General features: G+C 41.2%; 1 protein-coding gene across 1 annotated transcript in view; it reads right to left on the bottom strand.

The window, feature by feature from the left end:
- Positions 1-2,808: 2,808 nt before the first annotated feature.
- LOC123670262 (phosphatidylinositol 4-phosphate 3-kinase C2 domain-containing subunit alpha) overlaps positions 2,809-22,796 on the bottom strand; it is a 41,753-nt gene continuing 21,765 nt past the window's right edge. Inside the window, exons 16-32 of the mRNA XM_045603771.1 lie at positions 22,272-22,450; positions 21,404-21,570; positions 19,781-19,914; positions 19,615-19,703; positions 19,131-19,304; positions 17,072-17,229; positions 16,202-16,289; positions 16,001-16,130; positions 15,591-15,746; positions 15,133-15,283; positions 14,311-14,467; positions 11,883-12,016; positions 8,314-8,421; positions 7,862-8,062; positions 4,816-5,009; positions 4,199-4,344; positions 2,809-3,689 (exon numbers count right to left, since the gene is read on the bottom strand). Coding sequence (XP_045459727.1) covers positions 3,426-3,689; positions 4,199-4,344; positions 4,816-5,009; positions 7,862-8,062; positions 8,314-8,421; positions 11,883-12,016; positions 14,311-14,467; positions 15,133-15,283; positions 15,591-15,746; positions 16,001-16,130; positions 16,202-16,289; positions 17,072-17,229; positions 19,131-19,304; positions 19,615-19,703; positions 19,781-19,914; positions 21,404-21,570; positions 22,272-22,450 — 2,630 coding nt within the window. The 3' untranslated portion in view covers positions 2,809-3,425. The remainder of the gene's footprint in view (positions 3,690-4,198; positions 4,345-4,815; positions 5,010-7,861; positions 8,063-8,313; positions 8,422-11,882; positions 12,017-14,310; positions 14,468-15,132; positions 15,284-15,590; positions 15,747-16,000; positions 16,131-16,201; positions 16,290-17,071; positions 17,230-19,130; positions 19,305-19,614; positions 19,704-19,780; positions 19,915-21,403; positions 21,571-22,271; positions 22,451-22,796) is intronic.

The raw sequence follows: 22,796 nt of genomic DNA, 5'->3' as shown, positions 1-22,796 counted from the left end.
CGTTACAGAAAATATTTAATATCTAATAAATATGTTTCCTAAATAATATTATTAAATAAGATAACACAGCATACGTGATATAGTTTGGCTAAACATAGATACACTATCGAAATACACCGTTTAAAAATACTAACCATTCATTTCAGATCTCAAAAAAACATTCATCAAAATTTAATAGACAATCTCCATCAAAAACACAGATTAAACATTCATAAGAAGCAAACTAGAAAGCACCACAGATTATAAAATATTTTCCAAAGTGATAAATTCATACAAAAATATAAAACATTTTGGAATGTGTTTAGAGCCGATTAGTTGAAGTGATATGTAACAATTAAATTGTGCTTTTAAGGCCGTCTTTATTAATAGAAGCGAAATTATTATATGTAGGAACAAACACACAATAGACACTGTATATAGTATTATTCACAAACAAAGCAACAGCCATTACGATAACTGATATTTTTACCATCTCAAAATATAATTATAAATTTTAAAGACTTCATAAATATGATGATATCTCCTTCTTAAAAGATTGACACATGATTTAGGATATTTACTTTGGGGATAAGACTTCGCGTAGGTGAAGTATTTTTTTAGATTTTCGCACCTTTCGCGTATTTGAGTCGAATGACAAGTTATCGTGGAGAAAAGACTCTCAAATTTTCAAACTTAACTTATGTACTACAATTTTTTTTATTTGTATAATTTTTAAATCTGTTTTTTTTTCTAATGAGCGCATGGTTGTCCTAGGCTTAAGTTACAAATAAGACATTTTACTAACGTGAATTTACCTCATCCTATCCTCCCTTTCTTAGTACAAAATCATTAATACAATTTGCAGCAAAAAGTATGAAATTCAAAAACCCTTTATTTCCGTATCTTACAGAAAAATATGTTACAAATTAATAATATTAGGTATTGGAGTTGCTGCGTGTATAAAATTTGTAGGTTTTTGTGGTTAAAGCTGCCCCACTCTCCTACCAACTAATTGAATTAATCAGCATGACTTCGTCTGCTTCCATTATACAAACTAGCTAGGAGCTACTTTTCAAATACAATTTCATTATACCTTCAAAATCAGTTAGATATTATACTTATTCAACTACCTTTGGCATCCACAAATTATTGTCAAGATGATTTCCTGCAGGAATAGAAACTTTTAACAATTAATGTAGACTGGACAATATTGATTTATTTAGTGTGACAGGTGTGTTTAGGTGTGCCAGAAGACGAGTAGTGAAACAGGATTTCTTTTCATTGTTTTGTTGATTTATATTCATTGTTTACAAAAATGTTACATAACAATCTCGACGTGCAATCATTCTGTACGCACATGTGTTATTTATGTACTAGTTGTTATACGCGAAGACCTTTCATTAGCCAAATTTTGTTTAATTCTATTGCTAGGTACTGTTATTAGTGCTGTTAGTTTTCAAGACTAAATACAATAAACCCAATCTTAAAAAATCAGTAGAGGCCAGCTATGATCACTATGTTAAGTAATGTAGTTTTTAATTCTCGTAAAATCGCTACCAATTAATTACAACACCTAAGACGGACATCGTACTAGGGTTTTGCTATTATAAAAATAGTATAATAATAAATAGAGTACATATGTATATATTACATACGTATTATATGAAGACCAACGTTTGATTCAGTCACGTGACCGGAATATTGTGACAGAAATAATTTCTTCTTTTATGATATTTCATAACCATAGTCTGAAACACGAAATTAAAACCCAAACACGCATATTGAATGTCATAAATTTTTTATATGGTATTCTCAAATTATACCGAACACTAACTTACGTTTGATACTTGAAAACTAGTGTATTTTTTAAACGTGTAGTCTGTATCTCTTCTTTAGATTACAACAAGCTATCTAAAATTAAGGATATTTAAGTACCTACTTCCGAAACAAATTTGAATGGAATAAATTAATAATAAATTTGATTTAATAAGTTTCCATAGCATAAATATAACTACATAGCACGATTAATTTGCATAAATAAATAATGAAATTATGTAAGTGTTTCAGGTTTAAGGGCTTTCAGTCGTGCCAGAAGAGCACGGTTGATTCCGCCAGTGTCAAGTAGAGCGGAGAATACACAGAGAAGATTATGTGTAATAGTTTCAATTTAATTTAAAGATAGACAAAACATTCAGACTTTCATTGTTACTCCTTAACCTAAAACAACACAAACATTTAATGTTAAACTGCAGGCTTGCCAGAAAGTTTTGATTCAAGTCATCCCATCTATGATCGAAAGTCGCAAAATATTCTTAGCAGTCGCCCAATGAAAGTTTGAATATACACTAGGATCTGTCAGTCATTTTTTTTCATGACAGTCTATCATAACAGACTCGAAATTAAAAATTATTTATTTAAAATGTTATTAACTTACATGATGTCCCAAGATACAAAAGATAAAATAAAAGATACAGATAAAATATATTGACTCAATTTCAAAATTAAAGGAAGCTTATAGGGACATTAAAAAAAAACAATATTTTTTGTAACGGTTTTTGTACTTTTAACTTGTTGCCAACGCTGAGGATTAAAAAGAGCCTAATTTGCGACTTGTCGCCCAAACTTAAAAAAAGGAGCGTATCCATGAAAAAAATCGCCTAATTCGCGACAAATCGCCCCATCTGGCAACACTGTTAAACTGTATCAAACTTGATTGATTGCATTAACATTCAATGACATTAGTGACGTTTTATTTAAATGTTACCATCTTAATATTTATTTAGGCTCTACTTTCGTGGATCAGACTATGTTTTTTTTTTTTTTGTTTTCTAAATCCGACAGCCATTTATAGTGAAAGAAGTAACGCGATTGGCTATAGTAATTACTACAATAGAACGAATATGGTTATGATTACTCACGATTGATAGGAGGATAGTTTATATAAAATAGAAATAAACAATTAGATTAATTTGTGTAATTAAGCATGTGTCAATAAAAAAATTAATTTTATAATTTCATAAGTATTAAATGCTGTAAAAATAAAGAGATTATATTTAATTTCATTAAAACAAATAAAAAATAATAAGTTCCATTCATTTGATCCATGACAAAAATCTGTAAATGTTTGATGCTATGCATTTTTCATCTAACTACATGCTACCAAAAATTTGTCTAAATTCATTTGCGTCAAGCGCAATTAAGTATTACTTTGCGCTTATAACACGAGGATCAAACCTCCATAACGCCGTAAGGTACACTTCTTTAATTAATTTTGTAAAAAAACTACTAAACATACAGGCTTATAGTTGAACATTATAGTTTACTGCATAGTTGTGTTATCAATCGATTATGTGGTTAAAAGTTCATTACGGATTTCGAATAGTATAATCAGTCGGTCACCTGATCGGTACATCCGTACTCCAAATAGCGGAGCGGGTGAGTATTAGCTACCGGGGTATGTATTCCAGGGGATACCAGGCGACTGTCTCCTGCTTCAGATTTAAGGATCCCAGGGGAATGATGATACCTCCTAGAAACTGATTCTCCTGTAGTGGGTCGTAGTTCCACACGGTCGCCTGTAAGCTCCTATTCTTGACAACTTCGAGTGGGAGGCGATATTCGAGCATCTCCATGAACGAGGGATGCGAGTTTCTTTTTAATACGCGCGTCTTACGTTTTGTTTCTTTGGTAGGGTCTGGTACTAGATAAACCTGGAAAAGGAAACGGAAAAACAAATCTTCAACTATTTATTTAAGATCATAAATACTTATAAGTTTACTATTTAGAGAGCTATTAAGAGACAGAGTAGCTTAATATAGGATAATAATTAAAGCGTACTAAAGTCGACCAAAATCACTACTTAATCGTCATTTAAAAATTAAAATTATATATAATACGTTTTCAATAAATTATTTATAGCTAACACCATCGATTCCGTGTGCAGATTCTGCAGAGAAGTATCAAAAACTCTGCAGTTATTGTTATGTATTGCATGAAATACGGCACCACTAAACCCAAACATTTTTATCATAAATATTACGATAAGACTTTCTCAAGTAGTGTTGTGTTTAGTTAGTGTTGTGGTAAGGTGGCCAGAGCTCCTGGGAGGGTCGGGGGTCGGCAACAGGCTTGCGGCGCTTGTGGTGTGGCAGGCGTTGGCTATGGTTACCGCTACGTCAATTTTTAAGAAAAAAGTTTGTCAGTTCCACCATGAGATTACCTTGACATAGGGGTTGGGCGGCAAACCCTGGGGGGTGGCAGCTAGCGACTGAGCGTGGAGAATGAGTACAGATAGCACTCCCCCTGTATACTGAACTGATAACTTCAGCGAGCCCGATCCGCTGCTCTCTGCCTCCACTGATTCCCCTGGAAAACAACATCGATGCAGTAGTCAGACACAACAAAACACGTAAATATTATTTAGGGTTGAAAAATTTTACATTACTGCTATTGCCTACTAATACATTTTAATATGTGACAGAATAATATTTTAGCAATACAATTTGTTTTCAAAACTAGATTTTTTTTTTTTTGAGTAAATTCTAAACACTTGTGATATTTGTATCACAGTTAAAATTAGCAGATATTCTAATAAGTTAATTAAAATGCGTACGTTATCGATGCAACAAAGTTCTTCAATAAGTTATTACTAACTATGCTAAAAAAACAATGGAATTTCGGTACAAGATATGAAGCAGAAGATGAGATACATATACAGCACAAAACACTGCAACTGTTTTGCGAAGTGTTTGAGATTTTTTACTTTAAAACCAGTAGGGAACAAACCTTTAGCATTACGGTATTATTAAAGGAGTGTGAATAACAATACATGCTTACCTTTTTTCTGCCTCTGAGGCTCCACATCCTGCTGATCTCGTAGTAGCGGATGGAAGAACGTGTACACGAGATCTGAGTGCGCTATCTCGTCCGCTAAACTGAATAAAGACGTCAGAAAAGCTTGAACGTCACTAAACCTTCTCTCCGCAACTTGGCGAGTGTTCGATCTACCCACGTACAAACCAGAGGGTAGGCTGAAAATTTACATGACTGTGTCAATATAATGAGTCAATGTGTTGTGTTTTTAATGAAAATTCAATTACTCGGATGTTGCATGAAATGCTAGAGGAAGCTAGAATTCAAAAGAAGAAGAAGAAAATTAGGTTATAAATTTGCATGAATTTTCAAGTGTATCTCGCGCAATGTTAAGTAGCAAACCAAATTAAATGAATTATATATTATATATTAATATACTAGCTGTACCCACGACTTCGTCCGCGTGGAATAGTGACTTTGGACAGCATTTTTTTTAAATATATCTTTTGGTTTATTTTGCATTATATTATTATTATATTATATTCTTCTCTAATTAAAACTATAAATTAATTAATTACTATACTTTTTCTATTCTATATTTCAATCATTCTAGTAATACAAAATTAAAGATAAATCGCTACGCAATTTCCAATTTATTAGAAATTAAATATCTTAAATAATTTAATCAGATATCAATTTAAAACACCCAATGGACGAGGATCAAGTAAAATAATTTACGATAAGATTAGAAAATTACTCGCTGCAACATCGATATAATTTACTATCTAATCTCAGGAAACAAGTATTGATTCAGTTTTGGAGAGACGGTGGTAAATAAAACTAATGTGAATATTAATAGTGATAGTACAGGATATGTATAGGATATTTGAATAGTGACAAAATCAAAATTTGGTGCTAACATTGTGTCTGTGGTAACACATTGTTAATAGCTATATCCACAACCATACAAGCAATATTTCAATAAGTAAATATGATAAGTGTGTCCTCATCGATAGCGATAGGAAATATTTAATTATGTGTATCATTAGCATATTTGTTTCTGACATGATCTTTTCTTTTCTAGATCATCGTAAACTATATAGATATACGTTAGCTTTTTGGTGAGAATTCATGTATTGTAACAATGCTGAGCTTTCTTGGATTCCGAGCTTCTGTCAATTTTTCTCAAAACAATGTGACAGCGAGTGATAATATTCACGTATCTTCCGGAATAGAACTCATCGGAGCGTATAAGAGTCACAATGAATTTATTGGTACGGTTTTCTATATCTAATATGGTAATATTTATCTACTATAATAAATTAAGTCTTATAAACAAATATAATTAACATTTTCAGACAAAGTTACTTATAGAGAGCCAACAAAAACAATCACACCGGCTATGGTCAAATTGCCAAATTTGCAGCAAGCACCGTTAGTAAAACCTTCAAAGAGCACAAATGATCTTTCAAGACCGCAAAACGAAACAACAAACATTAGAAATAGTGCACCCAATTTGCAGCAAACGAATAATAATGTTCAATTGACAAAAAGTCAAATAAGAGAGCAAAAGAATTTGGAAAAGAAACGTTTAGCCGAACAGAAAAAACGAGATAGGTTGGCCGCGCAGGAGCAGAAAAAGAGAGACAAAGCTGCGCAAGAACAACTTAAAAAGGATAAATTAGCAGCACGGCAGCAAGCTAAACGCGATAAATTAGCAGCTCAAGAACAACAGAAAAGGGACAAGAAAGCGGCGCAAGAACAACAGAAACAAGATAAATTAACAGCGCAGGAGCAACAAAAACAGGAAAAACTACGAAAAAAAGTAGAGAAAAAGGGACAAGCTGGAACATCACAGGACATGAGTAAACCGATAGAACAGGCCAACCCTCTAAAGCAAGCGCCCGTGCCTCCCTCTATGCCTGGCACGACGAACCCACTAACGCAAACACCAGCAGCATATTCGACAAATACTCTCGAAAGTTCTATAAGCAAAAGCAGCGGACCACCTCCATACAGCGCTACGGAAGGAAAACCAATCGCACGTGATAACACCGAAAATATCACATTTGCACAGCCAGCAGGCGATACAGGAAGTTGGGATATGGTATCACAGCATCGTCAACAATTGCAACGGCCTGCAAATGTTGGCAAAACTGCGACTAAGCAAAAACATCTCGATTTAAACTATAATTTTAACAAATCTACTGTAAGTCAAGATAATAGTGAAGCGTAATATGTAATATGTCATTTTATTTTACACATTTTAACTTTAAGTTTAAATTCTCATTGACTGATTTTAAGGTTAACATAAAATTATTATCAATTTTATAATGTTCCATTTTTTATTTGACAACATATTTTAGTTATTAAATATCATTTATTTGTACTCTATTTTTCTAAAGTTTTATAAATTAGGCGTATTAAGTTCTCCTCACACGAAATCTTGCTGGGGAGGATTGGTATAATAAACACGATCAATAAAAGTATTCCAAAAGAATACGTGTTTATTTTTATGCTCTAATTTCCAGGTTTCCAGCCTAATCCTAATCTCTAAGTAGTAAAGTCTATTGTCATCTAGTATTTATTGCTGAAATGGGTTAAAAGAACGAAATGAATCAGATTTTTTAATTTTATTTTTAGGATTTCTTATCAAACGAAAATTCTGAAAGAAAATCTGGACTCATTTACCTACTTATTAAACCTTTGTCTATATCAATAACTGAGAAAATTAACAGTTCTCTTTGATTTTAGTTAGTTACTAGTTAACTTTATTAATAGCTAATGCTTTAAAAATAAATTAAATGTAACAAAACTGTTTTCACAGAAAGAAAAATAATGTCTCTTATGACAAGTTTCCTACACTAATCACATTATAACACTACTACAGCGCGTATAGTAATATCCTTTCGATTGGGAAATGCAAACATATTTTCTGCAAAGATCTTACGAATGATAGGATAAAGAGGGCGGGTCATGCCTCTTATATGTTACATGTAAATACGTCTAGAATAATGTTACTTAATAGTGGTAGTCCAACTCATATCTATTTTGTATAATAGTGACTTACCTATGAACCTTCGCAAGGGGAAAATGCAGACATATTTTCTGGTAGAGTTCCGTAAAGTGTTTGTATGACCGGTAGAGGACAGAGGGCGTGGCCTGACCCTGTCTGTAGACGCGTAGCGCGTATACGTAGTGCTTTTCAGGGTCATAGCGCTTCTCGTAGCTGAGGCACTCCACTCGCACTAGGCGACCTTCTTGAGCCATTCTATACACAGACAAAAACGACTTAGTTTTAACTATTTTTTAAAAAGTAAAGCACTATATGGGTTGACAATAACAGAAATCGAAGCAGTCGCTCTTAATCAATTTTTAACGGGAAAAATCGCCGTTAAAACCATCTTTTATTTCTTATACACATTGTGTTCTGTGAACATTTTTAGTTTCAAGTCTCGATTTTTTTATGACAACCTACCGAATCCTATGAGACTGAGGAAAGTAATATATGTATTGACTCACGTGTAGGTCCTCGGCATGAAAGACAGTAGCTCAGACGAGCTGCAGCCCTGGTCGCCGCTGGCGCGCAGCTGCGCCAGGTTGTGCAGGAAGAAGTTGATGGGCGTGAACCTGGAACAAACTTCAAAACATGAAATACATATTTCCAGATGGGAACTTTCTATCGTCAAAATATGTGATCAATAAATCAAGTAGCAATCCTTATTTTATACACCGAGATGGTAAGCAATCGTAGTCAGTCCGATGGTAAGTGGATGCCGTAGTTTGCAATATTAAGAGCATTACAAACGCGTTGCCAATCCTACTCCTGATGGTCTGTTTTATAGGTAGGTCGGTAAACAAGCGTATGGCTCACCTGATGGTAAGCGATTAGTGTAGTCTATAGACCCTGCAACACCAAAAGCATCGCAAGCGCGTTGCCGATCATAGGGTCGGCTATTCCCCCCAATTCCCCCCAGGGCTCTGGTCACCTTACTCACCAACAGGAACACAACACTGCTTGAAAGCAGTATTATTTAGCTGTGATCTTCGGTAAGGTCAAAGTATTTCTCCAGTCGGGCTGTTCCGTGAATTGAATAGGAAATTTCCTGCTGTGCCCTACCTCAGTTACAAGGAAAATTAAAGGAGTTCCGAATATGATCTTCTGTAAGTTGTTTAGTTACTTACCCAGTCTGGCTGGTTCATATTTAGTTAAGCAAAATATTTTGTGTTGTGCCCTACCTCAGTAAAATATCTTAATTTCTTGTTGTATGGTTTCCAATTGTGTTAAAAATTCAAATTATTACGCACGTAGCCCGCCGCCGCGCTCGACACGCCCGGCGCGCCCAGTGTGTCGGCTAACTAAGCGAACGTACTTGCTCTTGAGCGAGGAGTGTATGAGGCGCGCGAAGGCGGCGGCGGCCTCCGCGTTGCTGGCGGCCGGCAGCAGCGCGCCGCGCACGTAGCCCGCCGCCGCGCTCGACACGCCCGGCGCGCCCAGTGTGTCGGCTAACTAAGCGAACGTACTTGCTCTTGAGCGAGGAGTGTATGAGGCGCGCGAAGGCGGCGGCGGCCTCCGCGTTGCTGGCGGCCGGCAGCAGCGCGCCGCGCACGTAGCCCGCCGCCGCGCTCGACACGCCCGGCGCGCCCAGTGTGTCGGCTAACTAAGCGAACGTACTTGCTCTTGAGCGAGGAGTGTATGAGGCGCGCGAAGGCGGCGGCGGCCTCCGCGTTGCTGGCGGCCGGCAGCAGCGCGCCGCGCACGTAGCCCGCCGCCGCGCTCGACACGCCCGGCGCGCCCAGTGTGTCGGCTAACTAAGCGAACGTACTTGCTCTTGAGCGAGGAGTGTATGAGGCGCGCGAAGGCGGCGGCGGCCTCCGCGTTGCTGGCGGCCGGCAGCAGCGCGCCGCGCACGTAGCCCGCCGCCGCGCTCGACACGCCCGGCGCGCCCAGTGTGTCGGCTAACTAAGCGAACGTACTTGCTCTTGAGCGAGGAGTGTATGAGGCGCGCGAAGGCGGCGGCGGCCTCCGCGTTGCTGGCGGCCGGCAGCAGCGCGCCGCGCACGTAGCCCGCCGCCGCGCTCGACACGCCCGGCGCGCCCAGTGTGTCGGCTAACTAAGCGAACGTACTTGCTCTTGAGCGAGGAGTGTATGAGGCGCGCGAAGGCGGCGGCGGCCTCCGCGTTGCTGGCGGCCGGCAGCAGCGCGCCGCGCACGTAGCCCGCCGCCGCGCTCGACACGCCCGGCGCGCCCAGTGTGTCGGCTAACTAAGCGAACGTACTTGCTCTTGAGCGAGGAGTGTATGAGGCGCGCGAAGGCGGCGGCGGCCTCCGCGTTGCTGGCGGCCGGCAGCAGCGCGCCGCGCACGTAGCCCGCCGCCGCGCTCGACACGCCCGGCGCGCCCAGTGTGTCGGCTAACTAAGCGAACGTACTTGCTCTTGAGCGAGGAGTGTATGAGGCGCGCGAAGGCGGCGGCGGCCTCCGCGTTGCTGGCGGCCGGCAGCAGCGCGCCGCGCACGTAGCCCGCCGCCGCGCTCGACACGCCCGGCGCGCCCAGTGTGTCGGCTAACTAAGCGAACGTACTTGCTCTTGAGCGAGGAGTGTATGAGGCGCGCGAAGGCGGCGGCGGCCTCCGCGTTGCTGGCGGCCGGCAGCAGCGCGCCGCGCACGTAGCCCGCCGCCGCGCTCGACACGCCCGGCGCGCCCAGTGTGTCGGCTAACTAAGCGAACGTACTTGCTCTTGAGCGAGGAGTGTATGAGGCGCGCGAAGGCGGCGGCGGCCTCCGCGTTGCTGGCGGCCGGCAGCAGCGCGCCGCGCACGTAGCCCGCCGCCGCGCTCGACACGCCCGGCGCGCCCAGTGTGTCGGCTAACTAAGCGAACGTACTTGCTCTTGAGCGAGGAGTGTATGAGGCGCGCGAAGGCGGCGGCGGCCTCCGCGTTGCTGGCGGCCGGCAGCAGCGCGCCGCGCACGTAGCCCGCCGCCGCGCTCGACACGCCCGGCGCGCCCAGTGTGTCGGCTAACTAAGCGAACGTACTTGCTCTTGAGCGAGGAGTGTATGAGGCGCGCGAAGGCGGCGGCGGCCTCCGCGTTGCTGGCGGCCGGCAGCAGCGCGCCGCGCACGTAGCCCGCCGCCGCGCTCGACACGCCCGGCGCGCCCAGTGTGTCGGCTAACTAAGCGAACGTACTTGCTCTTGAGCGAGGAGTGTATGAGGCGCGCGAAGGCGGCGGCGGCCTCCGCGTTGCTGGCGGCCGGCAGCAGCGCGCCGCGCACGTAGCCCGCCGCCGCGCTCGACACGCCCGGCGCGCCCAGTGTGTCGGCTAACTAAGCGAACGTACTTGCTCTTGAGCGAGGAGTGTATGAGGCGCGCGAAGGCGGCGGCGGCCTCCGCGTTGCTGGCGGCCGGCAGCAGCGCGCCGCGCACGTAGCCCGCCGCCGCGCTCGACACGCCCGGCGCGCCCAGTGTGTCGGCTAACTAAGCGAACGTACTTGCTCTTGAGCGAGGAGTGTATGAGGCGCGCGAAGGCGGCGGCGGCCTCCGCGTTGCTGGCGGCCGGCAGCAGCGCGCCGCGCACGTAGCCCGCCGCCGCGCTCGACACGCCCGGCGCGCCCAGTGTGTCGGCTAACTAAGCGAACGTACTTGCTCTTGAGCGAGGAGTGTATGAGGCGCGCGAAGGCGGCGGCGGCCTCCGCGTTGCTGGCGGCCGGCAGCAGCGCGCCGCGCACGTAGCCCGCCGCCGCGCTCGACACGCCCGGCGCGCCCAGTGTGTCGGCTAACTAAGCGAACGTACTTGCTCTTGAGCGAGGAGTGTATGAGGCGCGCGAAGGCGGCGGCGGCCTCCGCGTTGCTGGCGGCCGGCAGCAGCGCGCCGCGCACGTAGCCCGCCGCCGCGCTCGACACGCCCGGCGCGCCCAGTGTGTCGGCTAACTAAGCGAACGTACTTGCTCTTGAGCGAGGAGTGTATGAGGCGCGCGAAGGCGGCGGCGGCCTCCGCGTTGCTGGCGGCCGGCAGCAGCGCGCCGCGCACGTAGCCCGCCGCCGCGCTCGACACGCCCGGCGCGCCCAGTGTGTCGGCTAACTAAGCGAACGTACTTGCTCTTGAGCGAGGAGTGTATGAGGCGCGCGAAGGCGGCGGCGGCCTCCGCGTTGCTGGCGGCCGGCAGCAGCGCGCCGCGCACGTAGCCCGCCGCCGCGCTCGACACGCCCGGCACGCCGGACATCGCCATCTGCGGGGACGAGACATCGTTTAGATATACGGGTCGACGCTGTGGCCAAAGCGTTGACTGCTGCACTAGCAGTTGCGAATTTGATCTCCACACATTACAAATATTGATATTGTCTGGGCGTTAGTCTTTGCCGTCCCTAAGCCCCCCGAACTCGGGACTTTCATATTACTTGGAACGTTGAGTATGAGATACACAGGTGTCCCAGAACTCAACGTCAAGCCGAAACGGGGTGACAGGATTGATTGTAACCATCATGAGAAAAATCAGAACAAAAATCTATCCCATGCAGTTTAAAAAATATGGGCATTTAAGAAAAACCTAGAAATTTAGTCAAACTGTAACCATTTTTCGGTTATTGTGGTTAATTTTTATTATTTTTGTTCATTTAAACTTTGGAACAGTAACCTTAGATAACATTTATAGAACTACATTCAAAAATAATAACACAGTTGCCCCAAGTTTTCTAGAATTAAGACTATCTATTAAACTATGAATTTAAAATTTTCAAAATTTGTCGAATTTGAAAGGCCCTCCTTTAAAAAAAATGTACTAAAGTGACTAGGCAAGTGCCAATCAAAGTTTGCGCATTTAATCAGGGTTGTAAAATGGTACAATACTTATTGATTTCATTCTAAAAAAAAAACGAGTAAAAAAATAAAAACCTCAAGTAACCCGATTTTTGCTAACCCATTTTACTCAGTTCAAATGTTTTTTTATTCGCACAGGCTCTTGGTAGGTTCTTAATTTTACGATAAAATGATGAGAGGAATGGTTAGTGGACATGTTTGCCATGAGCGAGCGAGACAGATAGTGACGCCACGCAGTGACACGGAGATGCGTCGCTACGCTACCAGTCTGACAACAGTTAGTACGTTTCGCTCATTCGTCTACTCCGCGCCTTTCCGTATCCGCTTGTGTCCGCCGTGTTGTCCGCCGCTTTCAAAGTCGACAAATTTTGAAAATTTTAAATTCATAGTTTAACAAATAGTCTTAATTCTAGAAAACTTGGGGCAATTGTGTTATTATTTTTGACTGTAGTTCTAGAAATGTTATTTAAGGTTACGGTTCCAAAGTTTAAATGAACAAAAATAATAAAAATTAACCACAATAACCGAAAAAATGGAACCATTTTTTCATTGTTTGACCAAATTTCCCGTTTTTCTTAAATGCCCATAATTTTCAAATTGCATGGGATAGATTTTTTTTTCTGATTTTTCTCATGATGGTTACAATCCATCCTGTCACCTCGTTTCGGCTTGACGTTGAGTTCTGGGACATCCTGAATATTAAATTTCCTTTTTGCATGTTAAGAAAATAATTAATTTTACGATGACAATACCAATATTAATCATATCATAAAGTATCAACAACAACCACGATAAACGTATACATGCAAAAAATCCGCCTGTAATAGAAACATAGAAAAAAAAGTGTGTGTGTCAGCTCCAACGCACGACTGGAGTTACTCCTTCAGATCGACTGAGTAAATAGGCCCAAAAAAGGCTTACTAGTCTAAGAAACAAATTAATACCATATCAAATGGTAAATAAACGAATCAAATAACACCATCGATCGGAACTCAATAGGTTACAAAAACGTAACGAGGTCATTTGGTCAGTAGATTTTACTCGTCATATTTTTTTCATATCGGGAGTCTTATCATCATCATCATCACTTCAGCCTATTGCAGTCCACTGCTGGACATAGGCCTCCACAAGTTCGCGCCAAAAATGGCGTGAACTCATGTGTGTTACCCATAGTCACCGCGCTGGGCAGGCGGGTTGGTGACCGCAGGGCTGGCTTTGTCGCACCGAAGACGCTGCTGCCCGTCTACGGCCTGTGTATTTCAAAGCTAGCAGTTGGTTAGTATACCGCCATCGGTCGGCTTTATAAGTTCCAAGGTGGTAGTGGAACTGTGTTATCCCTAAGTCGCCTCTTACTACACCCACGGGAAGAGAGGGGGTGGCTATATTCTTTAATGCCGTATCCACGCAGCATATATGCCTTGTATGAAAATCGATTCTTTAGGAGTAAACTCCAATTATTATACCGCAGTACCCCACACGACAAAGAAAATTATTCCTTCCTTTCGATTTTTTTCGTAAGTATCCTGTCCTCCTAATTTGCGGCATGACTTAGGCTGTAAACAAATCAGCAAGGCTACCCTTTTAATATCCTTTACTTTATCCCTTATTTTCCAAAAAAAAAAAATTGCATTCAAATTTAGACTCTAAACTGGTCAAAAGAAACTGCCCTAATGTCAATTAAAAATTCTTAAAAATATAGTATCTCACCAAAGCGAACAGGTCCAATATATGGTCGTGGTGCGCTCGAACAATATTGAAGGCCATACAGCACAACTCTACAAAATGCTGGAACCTCTGCGTCGGCCGCTCTCCTCCGTTGATCACGTAAACCATGTCGTTAGTCAGGACGAACGGAGCTCGGTCTCTGGAGACCATATAAATTATTGACTAACATTGCTTGAAGGTTTAGTAAAAGTTTTCAAGAAGACTTCATCAGTCATGTTGCATTACAACAAATAAATTGAAATATGTGCAGCAAAGTGAATCCCAAGACATGATTCTCATTTCCACAGTGTGATATTAAGCGTAGTATTACTTTCTCTTTCAAGGCTAAAAATGCAAAATTCTACATTGACATGTCCAAAATTATAAGCAACCCACTGAAATCAATTATAATGGACTAAAATTAGCATGTACATAATCTAAACAGGTAAATAAAATTTGAGTGTCGGTTTGTAATATTAAAGTAACCGCTTTTTACTAAATGCGGATGTATATGTTTGTTCCAGCTAATCTCCCAAATGGCTGGACTGATTTTGGCTGATGTATTAAGGATTATTTATATATTTTGTAACTGTAAACTGAACAATAATATTTTTTAAATTCCTTTTTTTGGACTATGCGCGTATAGTATTCTACCATTTATCCTACTAATATCATAAATGCGAAAGTTTGTGAGGATGACTGTATGTTTGTTTCTCTTTCTCCAGACATGCCCACGGGATCGGAAACTCCCCGGGTGAAACCGCGTGGCGCAGCTAGTTATTAGTGTTATTCAGTTAAAATGTGTACTATAAAAAGTTACCTTACCTCTTAAAGTTTCCAAACATCTGCGCATCTCCGAGGAACTTGCCAAAATCTATATGGAAGAGATGTCCTGATGTCTTGAGCATAATATTGTCGTTATGTCTATCACAGATGCCGAGCAAATAGGTCGCTACGCTGTATCCCGCACATGACGCTAAAATATTAATTAATTTTAGACTGATATTGAAATATAAAGTTTATTTAAAATATCTCTATAAACTAGATATAATTACAACTTTTGCTTTAACCATTGCAGTTACAAAATTTAGAATATAATCTGAAACTAACACGATAAAATACGCTACATTCCTGACGGCTCACACAAAGTTACAGTAAATAGTAGTTGATGTTAAAGAGATATTAATACCAAACTGTATTAATTTAAAATAGAATAATATCATTCTGTTGTTTACTACATCTTCAAGCGTCAAGCATAATAGTATTCGTAAACAAATGAATACCTGTAAAATTGTCCCTGGCTCTCTGGTACTCCAGTTCCGAGGGGTTGTGTTTGGCTAGCCACTCTGCTATTGGTTTGTCCTTAAACGAACCAGTCAAACCCCACTCCGTTTGTATTGCACGAAGGGTTTCAGCTTCTGATACTATTTCAATCATACCTAAAAAATATATAATATTATATATATGTCACAGCAATTTTTGACATTAACTGTAACGATCACGATATAAACCTGGCGTTTACGAAATTATTTCGAGATTCATGGTCTGTTATCAGGAAATTTATATTAGTTTGATTCTTAAGTGCATAATGTTGGAGACTTCAAGTTATTGCACCATCTTTTAACGAGTAAGTGAATCAAAGGCAACAGTGTGACAGTAATTTTTAATAAAAAAAGTTTATATTTCATCTTACCTCTTTTACTGCTAGTCGGTAACGCCTCAAATGTGACCATTCGTAAGTCTAAGCCTGCTTTTAACCATAAACTGTCCATTATTTTGATAACTTGTAGTACTAATGAATCTTGTCTTAAGTCATCGCCGATCTGAGAAATAATAAAATAAATTACAAACACGTTATAGAAAATTAAATAAATCGCAGTAAATAAGTTCTTACTTTAAACATGGCTGGCACAACAGCATTGTCAACGCCGATGAAGTTGATTTTGAGTGGAAGGGTGTTCGATGAGAAGTATGTACAGGACCTGTTAATTTTAAGATTTTTTGAAACAATTATAGAAACATTTCAGGGGCGTTGAACAGAAATGGTGTTCATTCAAAGTTAGTGTTAGTGTTTAGTTTGTGTTAGTTGTGCAAGATCAAGTACGATTTTAAATGTATAAAGTTTATTGTTTGGTTGAGTTTTTGATGTATTGAGTTTAGTAATCAATGTATCCAGTTTAATGTTTGTATGTTAATTTTTGAACTGGATTGATGTTTGGATGCAGATTTTAGTGTCTACTGAGCGAAGATTAATGTAAATTTGTGGAGTTTTGTGTACATGTGTGGATTTAAGAGTACCATATACTGAGCTTAGTATTCATTGTACAGAGTTGAGAGTCCATTATGTGGACGTGAGTGTCAGTTGTACAGAGTTGATCGTTTGTTGCGGAGCTTAATGTCCAATGTACTGAGTTGAGTGTTCGTTTTACGGATTTCGGTGTTAGTTGTAGGGAGTTATTTTTTTTTTTTTTTGTCACTAGGTCAACAAACAAGCGTACGGCTCACCTGATGGTAAGCGATTACCGTAGCTTATAGACGCCTGCAACACCAGAAGCATCGCAAGCGCGTTGCCGACCCAATCCCCAATCCCCCCAGGAGCTCTGGTCACCTTACTCACCAACAGGAACACAATACTGCTTGAAAACAGTATTATTTAGCTGTGATCTTCTGTAAGGTCGAGGTACTACCCCAGTCGGTAATCAGTGGTCGTGCAGTGAAGTGTCAAGTTGTGAGGAGCCGAGTACGGCAGTGCAGCGGCACGTACTTGACGTCGACGTCGTGCACCTCGCGGTGCAGCGCGAAGGGCAGCGCGGCGGGGCGCCGGCGCAGCAGCGCGGCGAGGCGCTCGCCGCCCGCCAGCAGCGCGCGCGCCCGCAGCGCCTCCTTGGCGCCCTTCACCGCCAGCGCCGCCTCCGACACGCTCTGCAAAACACGAGGAGTTAGCTCGCTCAGGCAAACGTCAGCCTGTATCAACCCGCCGCTGGCCATAGGGCTCTTTCTTTTTTTTTTCTAAGTTTAAAGTCGCTCAACGTGCAATGGAACGGGCCATGCTTAGGGTCTCTCTCAAAATTAGGATCAGAAATGAAACAATCCGCAAGAGAACGAGAGTAACCGAGAGAGTCCCCAGCATTAACAAGGCGCACCCGCAGCGCCTCCTTGGCGCCCTTCACCGCCAGCGCCGCCTCCGACACGCTCTGCAAAACACGAGGAGTCAGCCCGCTCAGGCAAACGTCAGCCTGTATCAACCGGCTGATGGCCATAGGCCTCTTTCTTTTTTTTTTCGAAGTTTAAAGTCGCTCAACGTGCAATGGAACGGGCCATGCTTAGGGTCTCTCTCAAAGTTAGGATCAGAAATGAAACATTTTTGAATATCATATCAAAAATTGACCGCTCCAGCGGGGTTCGAACCCGCGTCTTCGACTGGTCTCTGTAAAGAACTCACTATAGACGGCGCCACGGTTCGCTTAAATCGAAAATAAAAATCATCATATCAAAAATTTCGCTCTAGCGGGTACATCGTTCCATAGCTTAATTGGCTAGAGCGCCGACACGGTCAGTCGGAGACGCGGGTTCGAACCCCGCTGAAGCGGTCAATTTTTGATATGATATTCAAAAATATTTAGAATTCCTAATGTGTGGGTAACACAAAAATAAAATTGTACATATTAGAAATGAAACAATCCGCAAGAGAACGAGAGTAACATAGTCCCCAGCATTAGCAAGTTGAAGTGGCAGCGGGCCGGTCACTTGTGTCGCGGGACCGATGGCCGTCGGAGCAGACGTGTCCTGGAGTGGACACCGCGTCTTAGCAAACGCAGAGTAGGACGACCGCTAAACCGACGATCTACGCAAGATCGCCGGTGGTGGATGGATGGAGGATTGCGGAAAACCGGGACATATAGCGCAACCTTGGAGAGGCCTAGCGTTGGGCGTTATTTAACGTAATCGGTTTCAGTAACTAGTTACGAAGCTAATAACCATGTACGTAGTTTCGCCGATACGAATGTAACGATTATTTTACGTACGTAGTTTTTTTACGTACGCAGTTTTATCAAAAACTTGACACAACGACCGGCGCATAAGCGTTTTGCCTAATAACGTAACACAATACGCAGATACGCTTACGCGTAGGATAAAAAGAGATGGCTATAAGTACCATAGGTGCATCTTTGTTTTCGAATATGCTCATGCGATTTTGTACGCAATCACTATGAGCTTAAGTTTATTTTATTATGTACAGTTTTTTAAAGAAATTTTAATTTCGGTCGTGTTTCTTTTTACATATTTTCGAATTTACTTGTTATAGTCTCACGTTGAAGTATAAAGTGTGGGTTTTTGTTGTATTTTTAATTATAATGTATGTATCTCGAAAAATAATTAAAAGCTGTAAATAAAATCAAACGAACTTCTAAATACGCCTGCATCGATTATTATATCTATACAAAAATCAAAAAATTAATTTAAATAACACTTTTTGCAGCCAGTGGTAAGCCAGCCTGGATAAAGTATGAAGTTAATTTGCTTATACTATCCATCAATATTAACGTACGTAACGGCATTCGTATGTGTTACAATTTATAACATATAACTACTTCATAACCATAATACAAACAAAAGTAATATAACGTAGTAACTGATGCTGTATACAAAAATAACTAGTTACGAAAAATAAGCAGTTTCGAAACTAGTTACGCGTATCCACGAAACTACGTATAACCGATTACACATAAAAGACGTTACGACCCACGACTAGAGAGGCCTATGTCCAGCAGTGGACTGCGATAGACTGAAGTGATGAAAAATGTTAAAGATTTATATCTAACCTTAACCAATAACTGTTGTTGTAACAATGTCTTGTTGAGGTTCTCTCCGCAGACCGCTAAAAGAGCTCGTAAGAGCAATCGATACCGCCAGGTTGCTGTCATACACGCGTCCACTTCTGAGTTATCATTAGCATTATCTTCCAAACTAATACCTAGGAAGTCTTCATGTGGTGCCTGGAAAATGTATGACATTTTGTACTATCCTAATACTATTGTAATATTGTAAAGCTTAAAAGTTTAATTACTTATTTTACTCTACGGGCTAAACCGTGTGTTGTGAAAGTGTTTTAGAAACAATTTAAACAAATAAAGACTATATATTAAGATTATATAAAACTCATATACTGCATAAGAGCACTTGGCTGTTACGTGACATAATAATAAACAACAACTATAGAATAATTTAACAAATTCAAAAAGAAAAGTCGATATATTTTAAAGTAGAATTAAAGATAAATTAAATTAATAAAATACTAATACTTACAAGTGGTACATTTGGCAGTGAATGGACTAGAAGCCAAAATAATTTGTGAGCCACGGCGGGGGAGGCCAGCGCTCGCGACAATAACATTGCTAGAGAAAAAAAAATCTGTAACTCTAGTGGTCGCTCATGAAAATTTATCAATACTATCCTGTTAAAATATTCTTACCAGCGAGTGGGCTAGCCTCGTAAGTTTCGTACCGCAGTGCTTGAGCTAGCTGCGGTAACACGCGAATAAGTTCATCGTCCGACATTCCATCTGCTATTTCCGCGGCCAGCTCACGAACTGCTGCATCTGGGAAGCTGGAAAAAAAATAAAATAATGAAAAACGACTGTCATTCAATTTAGACTTAGATTGAGAAAAAAAAAATACGAAAATAAAATATTTTATTTGAATTTCAAGCTTATTTTAACATTATTATATGTATGTTACAGAACCAATATGATTTACTGAGATGACGTATTTGTAAAGTAACCACGCAAAAATACCTAAATGTGTAAAGCAAATAAAGTCTATCAATGTATATAAAAACGAAACCCTCTTTCCCTTAGTAGCATTACCTTATTTACCTTATATACCTTAACAACAGCTTTACCGACGCTATTCATCTTTTTTCTACAAGTTTTCTTCTACGTCATAGAATTTCTTTTTCTTTTTTTTAAGTTATAATAATTGTATTTGCAGGCAAACGAAGAAAAACCGATTTCAATTATATCGACAAGTAATACAACGTAGGTAGACGAGAAAATAGTCAAGTAAATACGCATTATCAAAGATTACTCCAAAAGTTGTAATCAGATCTCGATGAAATTTAAATGCGACCACATGATAAACATCGGCTTTCGATTACATTAAAAATCATTAAAATCGGTACACCCAGTAAAAAGTTATCCGGATTTTCAAAAGTTTTCCTCGATTTCTCTGGGATCCCATCATCAGATCCTGGTTTTCTTATCATGGTACCAAACTAGGGATATCTTCTTTCAAAAAAAAAAAAAGGATTATCAAAATCGGTTCATAAACGACGGAGTTATCAAAATCAAAATCAAAAATAGCTTTATTCAAATAGGCTCTAAGAGCACTTTCGAATCGTCATTTTACAAATCAAAACTTTAAAAATAAATTATTATTTTTGTAAAAGTGAAGCTACCATCCCCGAACATACATAAAAAAACATATACTTACCCGTAAATATAAGGCGGGCACAATCACTAGACACTTTTAAAAGTTACTTAAAGAAACACTATTTAAACTTATGAGTCACATTATAAGTTTATAAATTTAATTTACTACAAATATTACTGACAATGACTTTAGCCGGTCCTTCCCCTCTTCTGTCGTATGTATATTCGTATTTTCATATTCTTTATATGTTATGTTTATATATATTTGATATATATATATATGTGTATGTATATGTGTATCTATGTGTGTATGTGTATGTATGTATATGTATATATATATGCATGTGTGTATGTATATGTGTATATATGTGTATGTATATTTACATATTATATGTATATATTATGTATGTACACCTCCATGCCGTCTAATTCTTTAGTCATGTCCTTTTCATGCTAGAGGTTGTCTGGAAGAGATCGCTCTTTTAGCGATAAGACCGCCTTTTGTACATGTCTATATTTTCTTTTACGGTGTAAAATTTTTCTCTGATAGTGTACAATAAAGAGTATTTGTATTGTATTGTATTGTATACTTTTTTGAAGTCGGTTAAAAATGGAGGCGGGTGAAAGCGTAAGGCACAAGTAGAAGTATAAGAGAGGGTGCGGTACCAGGGCAGCAGCAGGTGCATGGCGTTGAGCGGCGAGGGCCGCGCCCAGCGCCGCAGCAGCGCCACCAGCTGCGCGCGCTGCTCGCCGCTCCACGACGTGGCGGCCAGCAGCACCAGCGGCAGCGCGCTCGGTAGCTGCACCAGGTACTGGCGCTTCTCCCACAGCACCTGAGGACGCGTCGCGCTTTATTTACCACTTACAAGGTATGCACCAGGTTGGCTGTGTGGTTACGGCAGTACAGAATTATAGCCACGCCCAGGACATAGCCACGCCCTCTCTTCCCGTGAGTGTCGAACTAAGGGATAACAACACAGTTCCACTACCGCCTTGAAACTTATAAAGCCGACCGATGGCAGGATAACCATCCAACCGCTAGCTTTAAAATACACAGGCCGTAGACGGGCAGCAGCGTCTTCGGTGCGACAAAGCCAGCCCTGCGGTCACCAACCCGCCTACCCAGCGTGGTATCTATGGGCAACATATAAGAGTTCTCGCCATTTTTGATGCGAACTTGTGGAGGCCTATGTCCAGCAGTGGACAAGCGATAGGCTCAAGTGTGTGCACCAGGTACTGAGGTTTCTCCCACAGGGTATGTGGAGACATGTCACTTTATTTAATATTTACATCTATATGATACGATGGGAGACGTTGGTTGTATGTTAGTAAGAGATAATCTTAGGATCTAGAGGTACATTTTGGAGCGAAAAAAGAGTGATTTGAAACATTTTTAAAGAAACGTAATCGTAAATTAAGTAAAAGGAAATTACTTCCCAATCATAGAACAATGTCATGAAAGTAAAACAATCTGAATAAGATTGACAATTCTACCCGAGTGAATCTGCGAGAATCTTTTTGTTTGTAATCTCACCTCTCGACATTCCGTAGGCATTCTTTGATACGCTCCTTGTTCTATGAGGTGCAATAATTGCAGTTGAGTGTTCCCGTCCAAGGAATCGAACTTTGGTAAATCTTCGGATGAAAACAATTTTTGGCTTTCTTCATCTACATTTGTCCATCTAACACCTGTCTGGGTGTAAATTGGAATTTCTGCAAATAAGTTGTTTGAATTTGAGTTAATGGAAACTTATAGTGGTCATAACTACACAACGGGAACGCTGTGGTAGAGCGTAAAAGAGGAGAAAAAAGGGGAAAAAGGGGAGTGGGTTGGAAGGGGGTGATATAGTCACTAATGTCTTATAGTGTATAGAGAATGGAGATGGAGTGGGGGTGAAATGGAAGTGAGAGTCACCAATGTGGTGTAGTGTATAGAGAGTGGGGATGGAGTGGGCGTGAGATAGTCACCGATGTTGACGACGGGGTGGGGCGCGGGCGGCGCGTGCAGCGGGTGCGGCGCGGGCCCGATGCGGCGGTCGCAGCGCGCCGGCCACAGCGG

The sequence above is a fragment of the Melitaea cinxia genome, chromosome 4, assembly GCF_905220565.1.
Source record: "Melitaea cinxia chromosome 4, ilMelCinx1.1, whole genome shotgun sequence".
Lineage (NCBI taxonomy): Eukaryota > Metazoa > Arthropoda > Insecta > Lepidoptera > Nymphalidae > Melitaea > Melitaea cinxia.
This window is presented reverse-complemented; position numbering and strand designations above follow the sequence as displayed.